The 16,848-nt window shown below is 33.9% G+C and overlaps 1 protein-coding gene across 2 annotated transcripts in view; it reads left to right on the plus strand.

Annotated features, from left to right (window-relative positions):
- The window catches only part of LOC145265371 (glutathione S-transferase-like), a 26,117-nt gene extending 12,285 nt beyond the window's left edge, over positions 1–13,832 (plus strand). For both annotated transcript variants that reach the window (XM_080121155.1, XM_080121156.1), the window contains exons 3-5: positions 2,622–2,734; positions 5,799–5,906; positions 13,568–13,832. In XM_080121155.1, the coding sequence (XP_079977281.1) occupies positions 2,622–2,734; positions 5,799–5,906; positions 13,568–13,732 (386 nt within the window). In that variant the 3' untranslated portion in view covers positions 13,733–13,832. The remainder of the gene's footprint in view (positions 1–2,621; positions 2,735–5,798; positions 5,907–13,567) is intronic.
- The last annotated feature ends 3,016 nt before the right edge of the window (positions 13,833–16,848 follow it).

Below are 16,848 nucleotides of genomic sequence, written 5' to 3' on the forward strand. Positions count from 1 at the left end.
ACCCAACGGGTCACGGGTAGTCTAGTAAGAGATAAAGTGTAGATTATAGCTAAGAAAAATAAGGAACAGTGAACGGAACAGAAAATAAATATAAGGAGTAGAGACATAGGGGATAGAAAAAAATGGGTTTGTTTTACTATATGCATAGATTCGAAAAGTTGTCAAAAAACAAAAACAAATATACAACAAATAAATGTTATCAAAGGCAAGATAAGTTACTTTTTTTCCTAACTGGATAAGTTTTTAGTGTTTTTATTTAATGTAAAATTTTTAATCGGTTCGAAAAACATGTAGTGTTTATCAGTATATTTGAAAAACACAAATGGAGCTCGCTCGTTGTTGAATATGTTAAGTTTGGGAAAATGAGTCCAAACTAAAAAATTATGCAAAATATTGTTAAAAACCCACCGAATATATGTCATAGTAACATATATTGAGTGAGTTTCTTACAGTATTTTGCATAGTTTTTTAGTTTGAACTCATTTTCCGAAACTTATTCTACAGCGAGCGAGCTCCATTTGTCTTTCCCAAATATACTGATAAGCACTGTATGTTTTTCGAACCGAGTAAAGATTTTACATTAAATAAAAACACTAAAAAATTATCCAGTTAGCAAGAAAAGTAACTTATCTTTCCTTTGGTAACATTTATTTGTCATATATTTGTTTTTGACAACCTTTTCGAATCTATGTGCATAGTAAAACAAACCCCCAAAAATTGAATATAAAAGGAAGTGTATGAGAGAAATAGAAAATAAAATAATCCTATAATAAATATTAGAAAATATGGCAATGAATCTGATTAGTTATGTAGCTAAACTAAACTCTACGATTGAAAACCAGATAAAGTATCCCACCGGATTCTTTCCATTGCAATCAAATCCCTCTCGATTGTCCAGTTCGTTTTTGGCCTTTCTGTAACATAGCACTGATGGCTGTATGCAAATGCATGCGAAATGACGTCACTGGTAAAGAAAAATAGAGACGTGATTAACGTTCGAGATCACGTTAGAGACCTGAATAACATACGAGATCACGTTTAATAACGGTCGAAATCACGTTCGAGATGTGAATACCAGTTGAGATCACGTTCGAGACGTGAATAAGGTTAGAGATCACGTTCGAGACGAGAATCACGTTCGAGATCACGTTTAAAACGTGAATAACGCGCTTTTACATACTGTCTTATTATTACAATGATGAAAGTTCTTGTATTGTTCTTTGTGAGAGTCTTACGAGAGATTAGTGTTGAGTAAGAGATGTTCATGTTGTAAGAGATATGATGTTAACATATTGTTAGTGAAGAGATGTGGACATTATCATGTATATATAAAGAGACAGAGTGTACATATAAATACGCTTTGAGAGGTGTTTTAATATCTAGATAGATAGACCGATAGGTTGGCATTTATGCTTTGACAGTTCGTATGAACGGGAGTGTTTATATAACATAAATAGAATGACACATATACTCTCTAAACATATATTTTTTAGATGATGAATTTCGGATAGTTCTTATATATAAATTGACAATACCTTTTTCATGTCATGATGGACACAGGAAACGGCAGTTATAAAAACACGATGAGCATTTATTCTTCCACTTGACCGGTCAATGGCTTGCATCCAGGAATTCAAAGTTTCTTCTTACATTTTCTTTTTCTGTTTAAAACCCTCTCGCTTCCAGACGAGTTAAGATTCGAATTGTTCGGACTCTCGTCTGACTCTCTGCCTCCCTTCTGACTTTTTAACTAACTCTCACTTCCTATGTTGAGAAATCCATGCATGTCCGGCCAACGTGACCACAACTCACGTGCCATCAACACGCGCGACCTGCACACTTCGGAACATTCTGATTTCCTATTTTCCTTTGTTGTTCTCACAAAGGAATTCAACCTACATATCTAACTCATTTAACCCATTTTTTATTATCCAACATTCTTTCTACAATGAATAGATTCCAGCCAAAATTATATTTATTATTTATTTTATCAGAATCAACAATTTAATGGACATTCCATTTAAAATCTATTGTTCTCCAGGGTTCGATTCCCGCTTTCTCTAATTTTATTTTCATTTACTAATTCTGTTTATTTTTACTTACATGGAAAAGGGGACAAGCATTTTTCATGTAACAGCGCGAGAAGAGGATCACATGGATGAGGTCACAGCCGTAATAATGAGGAAATAAATGTCGTTATTACAAAGAAAAATCTGTTAGTTATCTTAATTTAGCGTAGTTGCTTTGTTTCTTCTGTCTTGCAGAGCTGTTTAAATGTTGCATGGGTCTTAATAATCCTGCACTGGAACTAGTTCATACTGTCTACCTTGCTTATGGAGCTTTCGAAGAAGGTGAAGTTGTCAGCAATAGCTATAGTTGGGAGTTCGAAATCAGTCTAATCCGGCACTTCATTAATTTCATCAAACCGAGCCATCTCGAATGAGTTTTTACCATTATGGCTGAAATTAAAAGAACAATGATTTTAATTGAAGCGCCGGATTAGATTGACTTTTAACTCCCAACTATAGTTATTGCTGACAATTTATCCTACTTAAAGCTCTACAAACAAGTGAGACAGTATGAACTCACTTCAATTAAAATAATTATTCTTTTAATTCTAGCCATGGCCGGAAAAAACTCATTCGAGATGGCTCAGGTTGATGAAATTACTGAGGGTTTTCAAGATATTTTCAACGATCTGGTAAAAATAAAATTTGCTCCGGAAGCTGCAAAGGTACGTCATCACTATTCTTTCTTCTATATTCTATCTATCTATCTATCCTTCTATCTATCTTCTATTCTTCTCTTCTCTGTATAAATAAAATGAACTCATTTATTCTCTTCTCTTATATATATATATATATATATATATATATATATATAATGACCTCAATTTTCCCGTGTGAGTTTGACCTTAAAAGGATTAAAAATAAAGACATTACATGCAATCTGAGGATCTGAGGTGTGCTATAGGCCTATTACCCTTACACTTCCTCGATAACCGTACATTCCTATATTTTTTCCAGTGAAAGTTCACTGCCAAAACCGGTTATAATCAATGGAAGTTGTAAAATATTTTCTCTCTATTAAATTTCTACTACCCCTGTTAACACTTAATACCGCTGAAACAAGAAACAGTAGGATTAAACACCGGTTTGAAATCGTAAAGGGTTATTAAAGCCATTTTTCATTTTTTTTTTTTCATTCTATTTTCCCCTTCTCTCCCATAAAAATAAATCAAAAAAATTAAACGAGTTACGGTCCGATTAACATTATCTTTTTGCCTTTTTGCTTTTTCTTAATAAATTCATACAGAAACTGAGACATGTGCATGCGAATATTGTTTTTTTCTAAACAGTTCACTTCTTGTAAGTAAAAAAGAAATGCTAACCAAAACCTACACACAGTGAGTTGAGTACGATAACAATTAGACCAGCCTGACACGTTCTGTAAAGACTGATTTCAAACTTACTCACTTTTAACATAAAACATCTGTCATGTGAACGATTCACGTATGCGCATTCGTGAAACAGTTGACAAACAGATAAAAATCCAATGATCCTTCCCCCCACGTTCCAATTTTTACAATTTTGACCCTTTAGCTGACTTTTTCCCGGATGAAAACCGATTAAAAATTTTCCCATATGTCTGAATACTCTATATACCAAATTTCAAATCTGTAGATCTAAAATTCGTTGAGCCACCAGAAGATTAACTTTAGCCGGAACACCTCCATCTATGAGGATCGATACAATTTCGACACTCCATCAATCGTTCAAATTTTATTTGTTGACCACTCCACGTCCGGCATTTATTATTGACTGATTGGTAATTGATAAATAATTTTTAAGTAATTTTTTTCCAAATAAATATGTGTTAGCAATATTTTTTTCCAAATAAATATGTGTTAGCAATTTTTTTTTCCAAATAAATATGTGTTAGCAATATTTTTTCTCCAAATAACTATGTGTTAGCATTTTTTTTTTTTTTAAATAAATATGTGTTAGCAATTTTTTTTTCCAAATAAATGTGTTAGCAATTTTTTTTTTCTTGTCCAATAAATAACAACAAAAGTGGGTGGGTTGGGGCTGTTGGGGGGGGGCGGTTATCTGAGAGCAGTTGGAATCTTTTTCCCAATGCCAGGAAAATTTGCGGTGCTTATGCACTTTTGATACCGCGATATTTTTAAATAGTTTTTTCAGGTTAAATTCAAGTTTCACGATATCTTTTTTTTATTATTATTAAATTGTTAGGTGGAACCACAGAATAGTTACAAAACACCCTCCCCTCCCCGATGTTAATAATGGTCTTCGAAATAATAACATTATTTCAGCACGGTAGCAAAAGTATCAAATTTCTTTAGGAAGATGTTTTTTCCTCAAACTTTTGGACGGCATCAGACGACGGCAAAGTGGACAGAGAAGAGGTAGCGGACATGTAAGGAAGCTCTTCACCAACCGGGTAGCTTTTGACGATGTGAGTTATTTTGCAGACGAACAGATCGCTGTGCGCTGATCGCAACCCACATTCGCGCTGGAGGTTTTTATTCGTTGCTATCTCGAACGGCCACAGGTATATCAGTTTTATATCGATTTTCAGCCGTGATTTTGCGAAGAAGGTTCCTGTCCAGATTGCTGTTCACCGTCGACATTCCCATATCTCCAGCCATAGCTCCCTCTTTTTGCTAGGATGCACCGACTTGCATCTAAGAAATGGTGCATTTTTTGGGGTACTTGTACAGTTTAATCAAGACATTAAAAAATGAAAACATCAAAAAAAAAAAAATAAAAGTTATATTATACGTCTCCGTTTTGGACTGAAGTTCTCCGAAAAAAAAAATCACTTTAATTTGATCGAGTTTTTTGGGGTTTTTTTTACGGCGGAAAACACGTTTTTATGACAGCGCGCAGAACGTAGCCACGTTTTAATGTTTAAAACACGCCACGGGAAGATAACTCAGTCTAAACTGCCGACACCTCCTCCCCATCTTAAATAATAGCTTTTCTTCTTAAAAATCGAAACATGGCTATCTTTTGATAGGTATCATAAAAAATTGTTTTTTCTTTTTTTGCTGTAAAAAAAAAATACTTGATCAAATTAAGTAAAAAAATTGGGGGGGGACTCCATTCCATAACGGATACGTACAATATAAATTTTTTCTGATATTTTCATTCTTTTAATGCCTCGATTAAACTATACAAGTACCAATTGGTATCGAAATTCTTGTCTGCTGCTCGGGTGCGCGCACGAACGTCGAGTTAAAACTCAGCATGCACTGTTGTGATTGGCTGATCTCAATTTTACGTCAGACCGCAGTTAAACCGGAGCTGTTGACGTCGTGTTCGGGGAAAGCCGAACCGAATGCTGAGTTATGCCTGGTTCAAAGAATGCACCACCACCACCACCACCATGTTCGTAACTTCAGTGTTGTGATGCTTTGTTGCACCGTTTTTTTTTGGGGGGGGGTCGCTCAAGAGTGGGCTTTTACACCAAAGCTAGTGAGCATAGTCAAAGATTCAATAAGATGGAAAGTACCTGGCGTAGGATATTTGCTGTACCAAGCAGAACTGACTTATGGAGTACAATGATGTTGTACTTGATTCCCAAGGAGTTCAACTGTTTCTCAAGATCATCTGGAATTGAGCCAAAAGCACCTACGATGATTTGCATAATGGAAGTTTTCTTATTCCACAACCTAGCAATCTCCATTGATAGTTTTTTATTATTATTATTATTATTATTATTATTATTATTATTATTATTATTATTATTATTATTATTGCTTTTTTTCTTTTCAGGACCAAGTGGAAAAGAATTTCGAAAAAACTTATAGCAGACTTTTACCATTCCTAGAAGAAGTTTTGATTAGCAATGACGGCGGCGACGGATTTTTTATTGGAAATTCGGTAAGTGGGTTCTACTCGGTTTTAAGGTTAGGATTAAAGTGTACTATCTGTTCTGCAGCTAAAGATGCATCCTTCTACACTGATGAAATTTTTATTTCTGTTTTGATCAAGAATAATTCTTTTTGAGGATCTCCATACTACTATTACAAAAATAATTTGTTTATTACGCTCCTTTCAGTTGCTCTCACTTTTTCATCTTCCAACCTTTAAAAAATTAAACATCTACACTGTTTAATGCATCTTCATCTTCTTTGATGTCTCCTGTTTTGTATTGTACTCCGAATGAATCCATAAGAACATCTTCATCTTCTATTAGCTTCATCATCTCTATTTTCATAAACTTCATCTTACACATCTACATCGTTTTATGGAGGCTTAATTCATCTTCCCTGAACATATAGAAAGGTCTTATCTGTCACTTCAGAATGGGTAGGCTAGCACTTCTTTCTAGCCAGAGACCAAATCTTTTTAAATACTGAGTTGATGGATGTTAGCTCTAACCATTAGTACAAGAGAAGAAGCGCTCGTGAGTAATATCCTAAATGCTTATTTATATAAAACCCTTGACCGCTACTCCACCATGCTTAATTTGTTTATTTACAAAGACCTTTGCATTATGCTAAGAAGCAGCAAGAGACATCACCCAACAATATTGCTCTACCCTAAAAAAAAAACAAAGTGAGGGGGTATATTTTTGTCTATATACATATTCATAATAGAGTACAATTTGTCCCAGATCTTTTAAGCACACAGCAATAGGAACGGGAAAATGACGATTACTAAGTGGTTAATGAAATTATCTATATATATATATAAATGTAATTCTTGGTTTGTTACAAGTGAATAAAACCATATTTCTACGTTACCAATTTATTTAAAATTTTCAGACAACCCATCTTTAGAGTCGAGGGATGTTTTTATGTTATTAAAATAAATTTACCTCTCGAATTATTAAAATATTAAATAAAATAAATATATTTTTTGAACCGTTAGTGCGAACCTGCTTTGTTGATAAAACTGAACTTCCGGTTCGATTCATTTCACAGCCACGAATTGACGAAACGATGTAGATTTCATTTTCTGTTTACTCGATAAGTAAAAAAAAACAAAAAAAAAACATAATTCATTTGTTTATCTTCCAAATTTTTTAATTTACACATTTTTTCTTTATTATATAAGGCAAAAAAAAAAGTTTGTCGCTTGCTTTTTGAGTTTTTTTTTTTTTTTTTTTTTTTCGATAAAAGATTGGTTGGTAAAAGTACAGTTTTTTTTTACGGATTGGTAACTTGCTTAAATAATATTAAATAATCTAAAAATTTACCGTTTTTTTTTCATTCAATTGTAAGGTTAAAGTACAGAATAGGTACAAAACACCCTCTTCTCCCAATGTCAAGAATGGCTTTTTAAATAATAATGTTATTATTTCAGCACGGATCAATAAGTGCACGAGTACCCAATTTCTTTATAAGCATTCATATTTTCTTATATAAAAACAACTTCTGAAAAAAAAAGAAAAAACGTGCACTTTCAATCTTTGTTAAAGAACTTTTTCTTGAAAAAAACAAAAAACAAAAAAATACGGTAAAAAAAAAGCAAAGAACAAAATGTTAATCGGTATTCATGCAGAGAGTTATCTTTGCTGAAATAATAACGCTATTATTTAAAAAGCCATTCTTAACATGGGGAGGGGGTTTTGTACCTATTCTGTACTTTAACCTTATAATTGAATAAAAACATATAATAAAACTTCAATCAAACCTGGAAATACAGAGTTAGACACCAGGGTCGTTTTTTAACGTGGAGAAAAGGTACAAAAATAAAAAAAATTGGTATTTTTTTAGATTAGGTCCACCTCCACAATTTTCTTTTAAATGACGACTTTTGCAGGTTTTCGACTATGCTGAATACGGAAATCGCATTGAAATTTTGCAGAAATAAGTAGTTATCGAGATATTAAAAATTTGTATAATGCATTGTAATCTCTGGCAGCCGTCTTTTTTACACGATTGTGCGCGTCATAAACAAATCTAAGCATGTAACAAAGATGGCCGCCAAAGAATACAATGCAGAAAACAACTATCTATATCTCGATAACTACTTATTTCTGCAAAATTTCAATGCGATTTCTGTATTCAGCATAGTCGGAAACCTATAAAAGTCGTCATTTAAAAGAAAATTGTGGAGGTGGACCTAATCTAAAAAAATACCAAAAAAAACATAAAACTTTAATTAAGCTTGGAAATACGATTTTAAAAAAAATAGCGCGGATCAGTAAGTGCATTAGCACCCATTAATCGACTCACGTGACCTTATTAACAAATATTATCAAAGGCAAGATATGTTACTTTATTACCGAAATGGATAATTTTTTTTGTTTTTTCAATGCAAAATTTTTATTCGGCTCCAAAAACATAGCGTTTACTGTTATATTTGAAAATTACAAATGGCGGCAGACTGTGTTAACACATTAGGTTTGGGAAAATGAGTTAAAACTAAAAAAACTATACAAAATACTGTTAAAAACCACTGAATACATGTCTGCCTATATCACAGTAACATATATTGAGTGAGTTCCTGACAGTATTTTGTACAGTTTTTGTTAGTTTTAACTCATTTTCCCAAAGTTAATGTGTTCAACAGTCTGCCGCCATTTGTATTTTTCAAATATACAGATAAACACTACATTTTTTCAAACCGATTAAACATTTTACACGAAATAAAAACACTAAAATCTTATCCAGTTAGGTAGAAAAGTAACTTATCTTGTCTTTGATAACATTCATTTGTTATATTTATTTTTCAACAACTTTTTCGTTTCTATGTTTAGTAATACAAACCCGTTTTAGTTACTATAACGTTTAGTCGGCTCGAAGAACAGTGTTTATCAGTGTATTTGAAAAATACAAACGGTGATGGACACTGTTGATGATGTTAAGTTTGAGAAAATGATTTAAAACTAAAAAAACTATACAAAATACTATCAGAAACCCACCGAATATGTCAGCCTATGTCACAATAACATATAATCAGTAGGTGTCTGACATTGTTTTGTATAGTTTTTAACTGATTTTCCCAAACTTAACGTATTCAACAGAGTCCGCGACCATTCGTCTTTTTCAAATACATAGATAAACACTGTGTTTTTGAGCCGATTAAACAGTTTACATTAAATAAAAATACTAAAAAATTATCCAGTTATATAGAAACGTAATTTACCTTACCTTTGCTTTCATTTATTCGTTTTTAAACAACTTTTTCGAATCAGTGTATAGTAACACCCTCCCTTACCCAAATATTAATTAAAAACTCACATTTTTTAATACAATAAAAAAAACTATTTAACGTTTCAATGGTTTAGCAACTTTCGGCTTAATCCACTGAATGTTGGTCGAGCCCAAGCCATGATTGATGGCAACTCCCGAGGATCCGGATCCAATTCTGCAAGAGTACCATATTTTTTTTTATTTTCGCCTTTTTTTTTTTTACTTTTTGGAGTGGATTGCTGTACTAAGAATGTAAGAAACATGCATTTTCTCTTTTTATTAGAATTTTCCATTACACGAAATTAAGCCACAGCAACGCGTGGCAGGGTACAGCTAGTATATATATATATATATATATATATATATATATATATATATATATATATATATATATATATATATATATATTAATGAAAACAAAGGCGTATAGTGTTTACCTCATATACACAATGGTAAGCTTCAAACTAATATAAATAATAGTATTTATATATAGAAAATGTAATCCCAACTGTTGTGTCGTAGAACAACAGTGAAAATAAGAACAATCAAGTCGAGGTTCGGTTAAGGAACAAGTGTATTAACAATTATATACAAAGATAGGAAAGCGTGTATATCTGCTGGGCATTCGGCTAGCAGTTGAAGTGCAGTCGCATCTCTCTCACCGATGTTGGAATTACTAGCACTATTTATAGTGCTAATCGGTGTAAGTTCCTCTGTTCAAGGAAGGCCGGTATAACCCCTCCCCCGCCTTTGAAAATAGCCCGTCTGGGATCAATAACGTTTTTGTTTTGGATTCACCCTCATTAATTCTGTTGATTTCGGTTTTTTGTTTGATCTTCTATTCTCCGGAGCTGTCTCTGGTATGAGCACCTGAAAAGTATCAAACACTGTGTCCATGATGTCCTCCTCGGGCGATCTGGTTACCTCACTGTTCGAGTATCTTTTCCGAATTTGGTTAGTTTTACGTTTGTGCACGAAGTCTGATCCCTTAATCATGTAGACCATGTTGCCTATTTGTTTCTCAACAATGCCGGACTCCCAGAAAGTCTTATTATTTTTGTGAATCTTGTAGAAGATTCTTTCGCCAACTGTATACCGATTGTTTTTTGTTTGTTTTTTTTATCGTTTTTTTTTTTTAGGTTTGGCCTATCTTGGTTTGGTAACAACTTGTGAAAAATCGATCTAACCGTGCGTCCGAACATAACCTTAGTAGGTGTCTTCGACATTTCGATGTTGTCATTCGAAGTGACTCTGTAGACTTGTAAAACCTGTTGGATTGACTTATCCGTTGGCGACCCACTACCTTTTTTCAAAACACTCTTGAATGTGTCAACGAATTTCTCTGCTTGTCCATTACTTCTTGGGTGGTATGGCGGAATGGTTATAGGTTCGATTAGATGATCCTCGCAAAATTGTTTAAATTCGATAGACGTAAATTGTGTTCCATTGTCTGTAACGATGCAGTCTACTACTCTAAACCTAGCGAATAGTTCATACAGGAAGTTGATAGTTACCTCGCATGTGGGATTCCTACATTTTAATACTTCCGGCCATTTAGAAAGGCTGTCTACAACAATGAGATAGTAGAACCCATCTAGCGGTCCTGCAAAATCTAAATGCATCCTAGACCAAGGTCGGTCCGGTTTTGCCCACGATCCGAATTGAGTCGGAAGAGCGTTCATAGCTAATACGCATCCTCTACACTCCCTGATTTTTCCTTCTATATCCTTATCCATATTTGCCCAATAAACGAAAGAGCGCATAAGGCTTTTCATTCTTGATATATCTGGATGTCCTACATGGAATTCCTTGAGCATTCTTTTCTGTAATGTCGCAGGAATTACGACCCTGTCGCTATATAACAGGACGTTGTCGCATATTGAATAAATTTCTTAATCCAATTCGTTATTGTTGATCCTTTCTTTCGTGCGTATAATAAATTCGTTTAGCTCTGCCTTACTCTTAATCTCATCAAGCGTTACTGGAAGTTCTCTTATTGTGTCACATAACGAATTTTCTACTTCAACTTCCGCTTGAATGGCTGCTATTACCATGTCCTCCAATGGTTCTGTCTGCTTAGGTATTAACCTCGATAACCCGTTGCATGACCAAATTTTTTAGATGGTATATACTCCATTTGAAAATTATAATTCAGAAGTATGGTACCCCATCTTTAGAGCCTATTCGCCGTATGTTTTGGTAGTCCCTTTTTCAATTCGAAAATCGTTAATAATGGTTTGCGGTCTGTTTGTAACAGAAATTGCCTACCGTGCAGGAAACGATGAAATTTCTTTTACCGCGAATATAATGCTTAGCGCCTCGTTTTCAATTTGCAAGTAGTTCTTTTCGGCTGGCAAAAGTGATCGGGATGAATATGCTATGGGTTTCACTTTTTCATCATCCATTTTGTGTAAAATGCATGCTGCTATGCCATACGAGTTGGCATCGCTTGCGACTATAATTATTGGATTATAATGTGCCAGAAACAAGTCAGACGTTAAAGTCTCTTTAATTTCCCAAAATGCTTCTTCGCACTCTTGCGTCCAGACCCATTTTTGGTCTTTCTTTAACAGTTCATTTAAATTTCCTCTATATAAATACTGTTATTTATATTAGTCCGAAGAAGCTTACCATTGCGTATATCAGGTAAACGCTACATACCGTTGTTTTCATTATATATATATATATATATATATATATATATATATATATATATAATTTTTAGCCATTCAATGAATTTAAAAATTTATGACGTGAAGATCAGAAGGTTTATATTTTCTCCTCTGAAGAGATGGTAGTCTTCGAAATCCTATAGGATAAGGAATCATAATATTTCAAATGTATTCTTTGTCTTACGTAACATTTCACATCATAAATTTTTAAATTCATTGAATGACTAAAATTTGATTTATTTACTCTATCTTGTATATCGAGCAATTCTTATTAGGTGAGATAATACTCATAGCATATTACTGCCAGTAATATTTTGTAAATCTTATAATCACAGATTTCCATACCTGCTGATCGTTGGATAAGTTTATTCTGAAATATATATATATATATATATATATATATATATATATATATATATATATATATATATATGTGTGTGTGTGTGTGTGTGTGTATGTATGTATGTAGTTATCGACATACAGTCCTGTTTCGTTGTATCACAACTCATCAGTGCCGTTAGACTAGCATCTCTCCCTAGCAAGGATTGAACCTAGAACCGTCGTGTTGACAGTCGGCAGTTCTCCCACTCGACCATGAAGGCGACGCCCGTGAATAACTTGTCGGAATATCTATTTAAATGGACCCTCGCCACCACTCTTATAGTGCTCAAATCGCCTGTTCGCAAACAAACAACGAGCTTCGCATTTTTAGCCAATTAAGTAGCGGGTGAGATTATTTACGACAGTGCTCTACCCAAAGAGGGGGAGGCTTAAAATATATTTGTAGTCATATATATATATATATATATATATATATATATATATATATATATATATATATATATATATATATAAGAAGTTTGTGTTATATTCATATAATACGCAATTATAAATCATGTAGAATAACTGCATGACTATAATTACACGTAATAGTTTACTGAAGATGATCATCCCATAAGAAAACAAAAAAAACTAATAGGGAATTAATTAAAATTAATGTTTAAAAGAATATGTAAATTAGCTAGATTTTTTGCAGAATGAATGAAATTCCACGACCTGAATATAACAAAGTTCTATTTTATTTTTAAATAAATAGAAAAAAGTTGTAAATCCGTCTGACTGGTTTTGAACAATTTATATGAACCAATGAAATAAATATGCACGTTATTAATAATAATAATAATAATAACAATAATAATGATATATATATATATATATATATATCGATGCCTCCGTTCAGTCTCGAAAGACAAAGGATATTCCCCGTAGGGGCAGCTGCGCGTGTAATTGTGAGGCAAGGGTCGCGCAATCCCTAACCACACTTCTCCTGAATCGGCACTGCTTGAGTCCAGTGGCAAGGGTGAGTCCAGGACGACTGGAAACAATGCCGAGATAAGCAGAGAGCACATACAGCACCTGAAAGTCCCAAATGGCTACCCATTTAGTACTGACCAGGTTCAACGTTGCTTAACTTCGGTGATCCAGCGATAACCGGTGTGTCACCGTGATATATATATATATATATATATATATATATATATATATATATATATATATATATATATATATATATATATATATATATATATATTAGTTTAAAACCAGTTAAATTATATTCAAAAATTTCTTTGTCTCCTCTAGATAAAGAAAACTTAGAAATGATAGATCCAGGTCTTTTTAATAATTTTTAATATTTAATAATTTCGAAATTTTTTGTCTCCTCCAGATGACTATGGCTGACTTGCATTGTTTCGTAGCTTTGGAAAGTCCTCTTCAGAAGTGTCCAGATCTCTTAAAAGATTGTCCAAAGTTGGCAGCACTTCGCCAAAGGGTTGCAGAATCTCCAAAGATTGCCGAATATCTGAAGAATCGCCCAGCCAGCGAGTTTTAAACGCCCATCTGAAGACATCTCTAAATTTAAGCTGCATTTTTGTCGCATTCTGTGTACAATTGAATTTACCAAAATATTTAAATAAATGTTGAAAACTATCCGTATTTCGTCTTTTTTTTATTATTTATCCAAAACCAAGCATGGTGCCACGAAAGTACATTGGCGTGAGTGATCGGAAAGGGAAGTTGAGCAGCAAGATGTTTGTTCACATTACATTTACAGTGTATAAAATAGAGGTGGTGCCTTCCCGGTAAATTTGTGTGGCAAGAGTTGCACAGTCTCAACCACATCTCTTCTGAGTCAATATTGTTGCATACCAGAATGTATAGAATAAGAGATAACGAGGATGACAAATAAAGTTGCTTTTGAATATAGAATAAACCCCCATTTCATAGTGTATAGAATAAAGAGAAAACGAACTGGAGTTTCATTTTATATTCTTTATTTTTCATCCTCGTTAGTAGCGTATACAATAGAGAAACGGGTTACTAGGTGGAAGTGTTCTCGTGTAAAGATAGATTTAATATATTGCCGGCTTGTTGAAGGAGAGAACAGCTCAGTTCTGTTTACACATTTTATAGCTAGTAGCCGTCGGTACGAAGAAAGCTGGTTAAAAGAGAAAGAAAGGGCAAAGTCTTCAGTGTATTTACGTGTTGTACTGTGTGTGTGTGTGTGTGTGTGTGTGTGTGTGTGTGTGTGTGTGTGTGTGTGTGTGTGTGTGTGTGTGTCGGTGTATCAACGGGACCGGTTCGGTAGCATGATAGAGAATGTTCGTTTGGGTACCGCACGTGGAAACAAATGAGTTATTTAAATGTCTGTCTTTCTTTTTTATATTTTACCCAAAATCAAGCATAGTGCCAGGAAAGCGTAATGAAGTACTGAGATAGGAGTCAGACATTTGGATACCCACTGTAAGGGTACCTGTCCGGTAAATTTGTGTGGTAAGAGTTGCGCAGTCTCCAAAAAGAAAGGATCGGAAAGGGGAGTTGAGCAGCAAGATGTTTATTCACATTACATTTACAATGTAAACCACTATAAACCAGGTATTTGGCTCTGTGTCTGCAAACTTGTATCCAACATCGCATTTCTTAAGTATGTTGTGACGTGGTCAGTTACCTTATGGCAAGGCAGACCCAGGAGTTACGGATAAAGCGAAAATTAATGCTGTATCAACCCTATTTAGTCAAAAATTAAGCATAGAGCGTTATTCTAAATAAACCGGCTCTAATTTTGGTTTTATTTGCCTTTATTTTCTTTTTCTATATATTGGTCGGCTGAAAGACTCATGGACGACTGGTAAGATAAGAGAATTGTTTTTGGCTGCACGCTAAGAAATAGAGAGAAAGAAAAAATATATTTTTCTTACTATTTTTTTTTTTTTTATCAACAATTTTTTATAATTTTGTTGATACTTCGCAGAATATACACTTTTTAGTATAGACTATTCGATTTTTTTTTTACTTGGTGTCACCGCTTATCAAGGCCCGAAAGCCACTCGAGGATAACGGTTAATGAATGTAAGGTGGTAGTCGATGTAAAATGGGTAGAATTTGTTTATTTCTGAGGACTAGACGACCTAACAGGAATTTGTTTACATTAGATTTGAAGGCAACCATCTTGTATTCAGCCAGGAAGCATGCCAACGGAACAGTGTTCAAAAGTTCCATAATTGCTGCTGTCACGAGCGCTTTCGATTCGTCCGCGAATCATCATGAGGCGTTGAAGTAAATTTTATTAATGTTTTTTACTTTGATACAAAAATGATTATACGGAAAATCGAAAAAAAAAAAAAAAAAAAAAAAGAATCATAAAGCTAAGTATCTCCGTTGCATTTGATGATGTTGTATCTGAAATTAATGAAGAAGATTTATAAATTATAGCCGTCAGGAAAGAAAAATAAGAAAAATGATAGGAAAGAAAATGGAGGATCCGGAGTGAAATGCGGGGGACATTTTTTTAAAAAGACAAATAAAATAAATGAATAAGTAGTGTGGGAGAACAAAAGGTGAAATATAAAACTAGAAGAGGGAAATAATGAATAAAGGGAAAAAAAGTACAAATGAAGAGGAAGAGAGTTGAAGAAGACAGAGAAGAAGAAAAACATTAAAAGAGGAAGGAATTAATAAAAAAGAACAGAGATTCAAGTTATGAAGGAAGTTATGGTGGCGAAAATTTAGGAAGTTATGAAGGAAGTTATGGTGCCGAAAATTCAGGAAGTTATGAAGGAAGTTATGGTGGCGAAAATTTAGGAAGTTATGAAGGAAGTTATGGTGGCGAAAATTTAGGAAGTTATGAAGGAAGTTATGGTGGCGAAAATTTAGGAAGTTATGAAGGAAGTTATGGTGGCGAAAATTTAGGAAGTTATGAAGGAAGTTATGGTGGCGAAAATTTAGGAAGTTATGAAGGAAGTTATGGTGGCGAAAATTTAGGAAGTTATGAAGGAAGTTATGGTGGCGAAAATTTAGGAAGTTATGAAGGAAGTTATGGTGGCGAAAATTTAGGAAGTTATGAAGGAAGTTATGGTGGCGAAAATTTAGGAAGTTATGAAGGAAGTTATGGTGGCGAAAATTTAGGAAGTTATGAAGGAAGTTATGGTGGCGAAAATTTAGGAAGTTATGAAGGAAGTTATGGTGCCGAAAATTTAGGAAGTTATGAAGGAAGTTATGGTGGCGAAAATTTAGGAAGTTATGAAGGAAGTTATGGTGGCGAAAATTTAGGAAGTTATGAAGGAAGTTATGGTGCCGAAAATTTAGGAAGTTATGAAGGAAGTTATGGTGCCGAAAATTCAGGGAGTTATGAAGGAAGTTATGGTGCCGAAAATTCAGGAAGTTATGAAGGAAGTTATGGTGGCGAAAATTCAGGAAGTTATGAAGGAAGTTATGGTGCCGAAAATTCAGGAAGTTATGAAGGAAGTTATGGTGGCGAAGATTTAGCAAGTTATGAAGGAAGTTATGGTGCCGAAAATTCAGGAAGTTATGAAGGAAGTTATGGTGCCGAAAATTCAGGAAGTTATGAAGGAAGTTATGGTGCCGAAAATTCAGGAAGTTATGAAGGAAGTTATGGTGGCGAAAATTCAGGAAGTTATGAAGGAAGTTATGGTGGCGAAAATTTAGGAA

This window comes from Euprymna scolopes, chromosome 40 (genome assembly GCF_053919585.1).
Source record: "Euprymna scolopes isolate OS-2025 chromosome 40, ASM5391958v1, whole genome shotgun sequence".
Taxonomy (NCBI): domain Eukaryota; kingdom Metazoa; phylum Mollusca; class Cephalopoda; order Sepiida; family Sepiolidae; genus Euprymna; species Euprymna scolopes.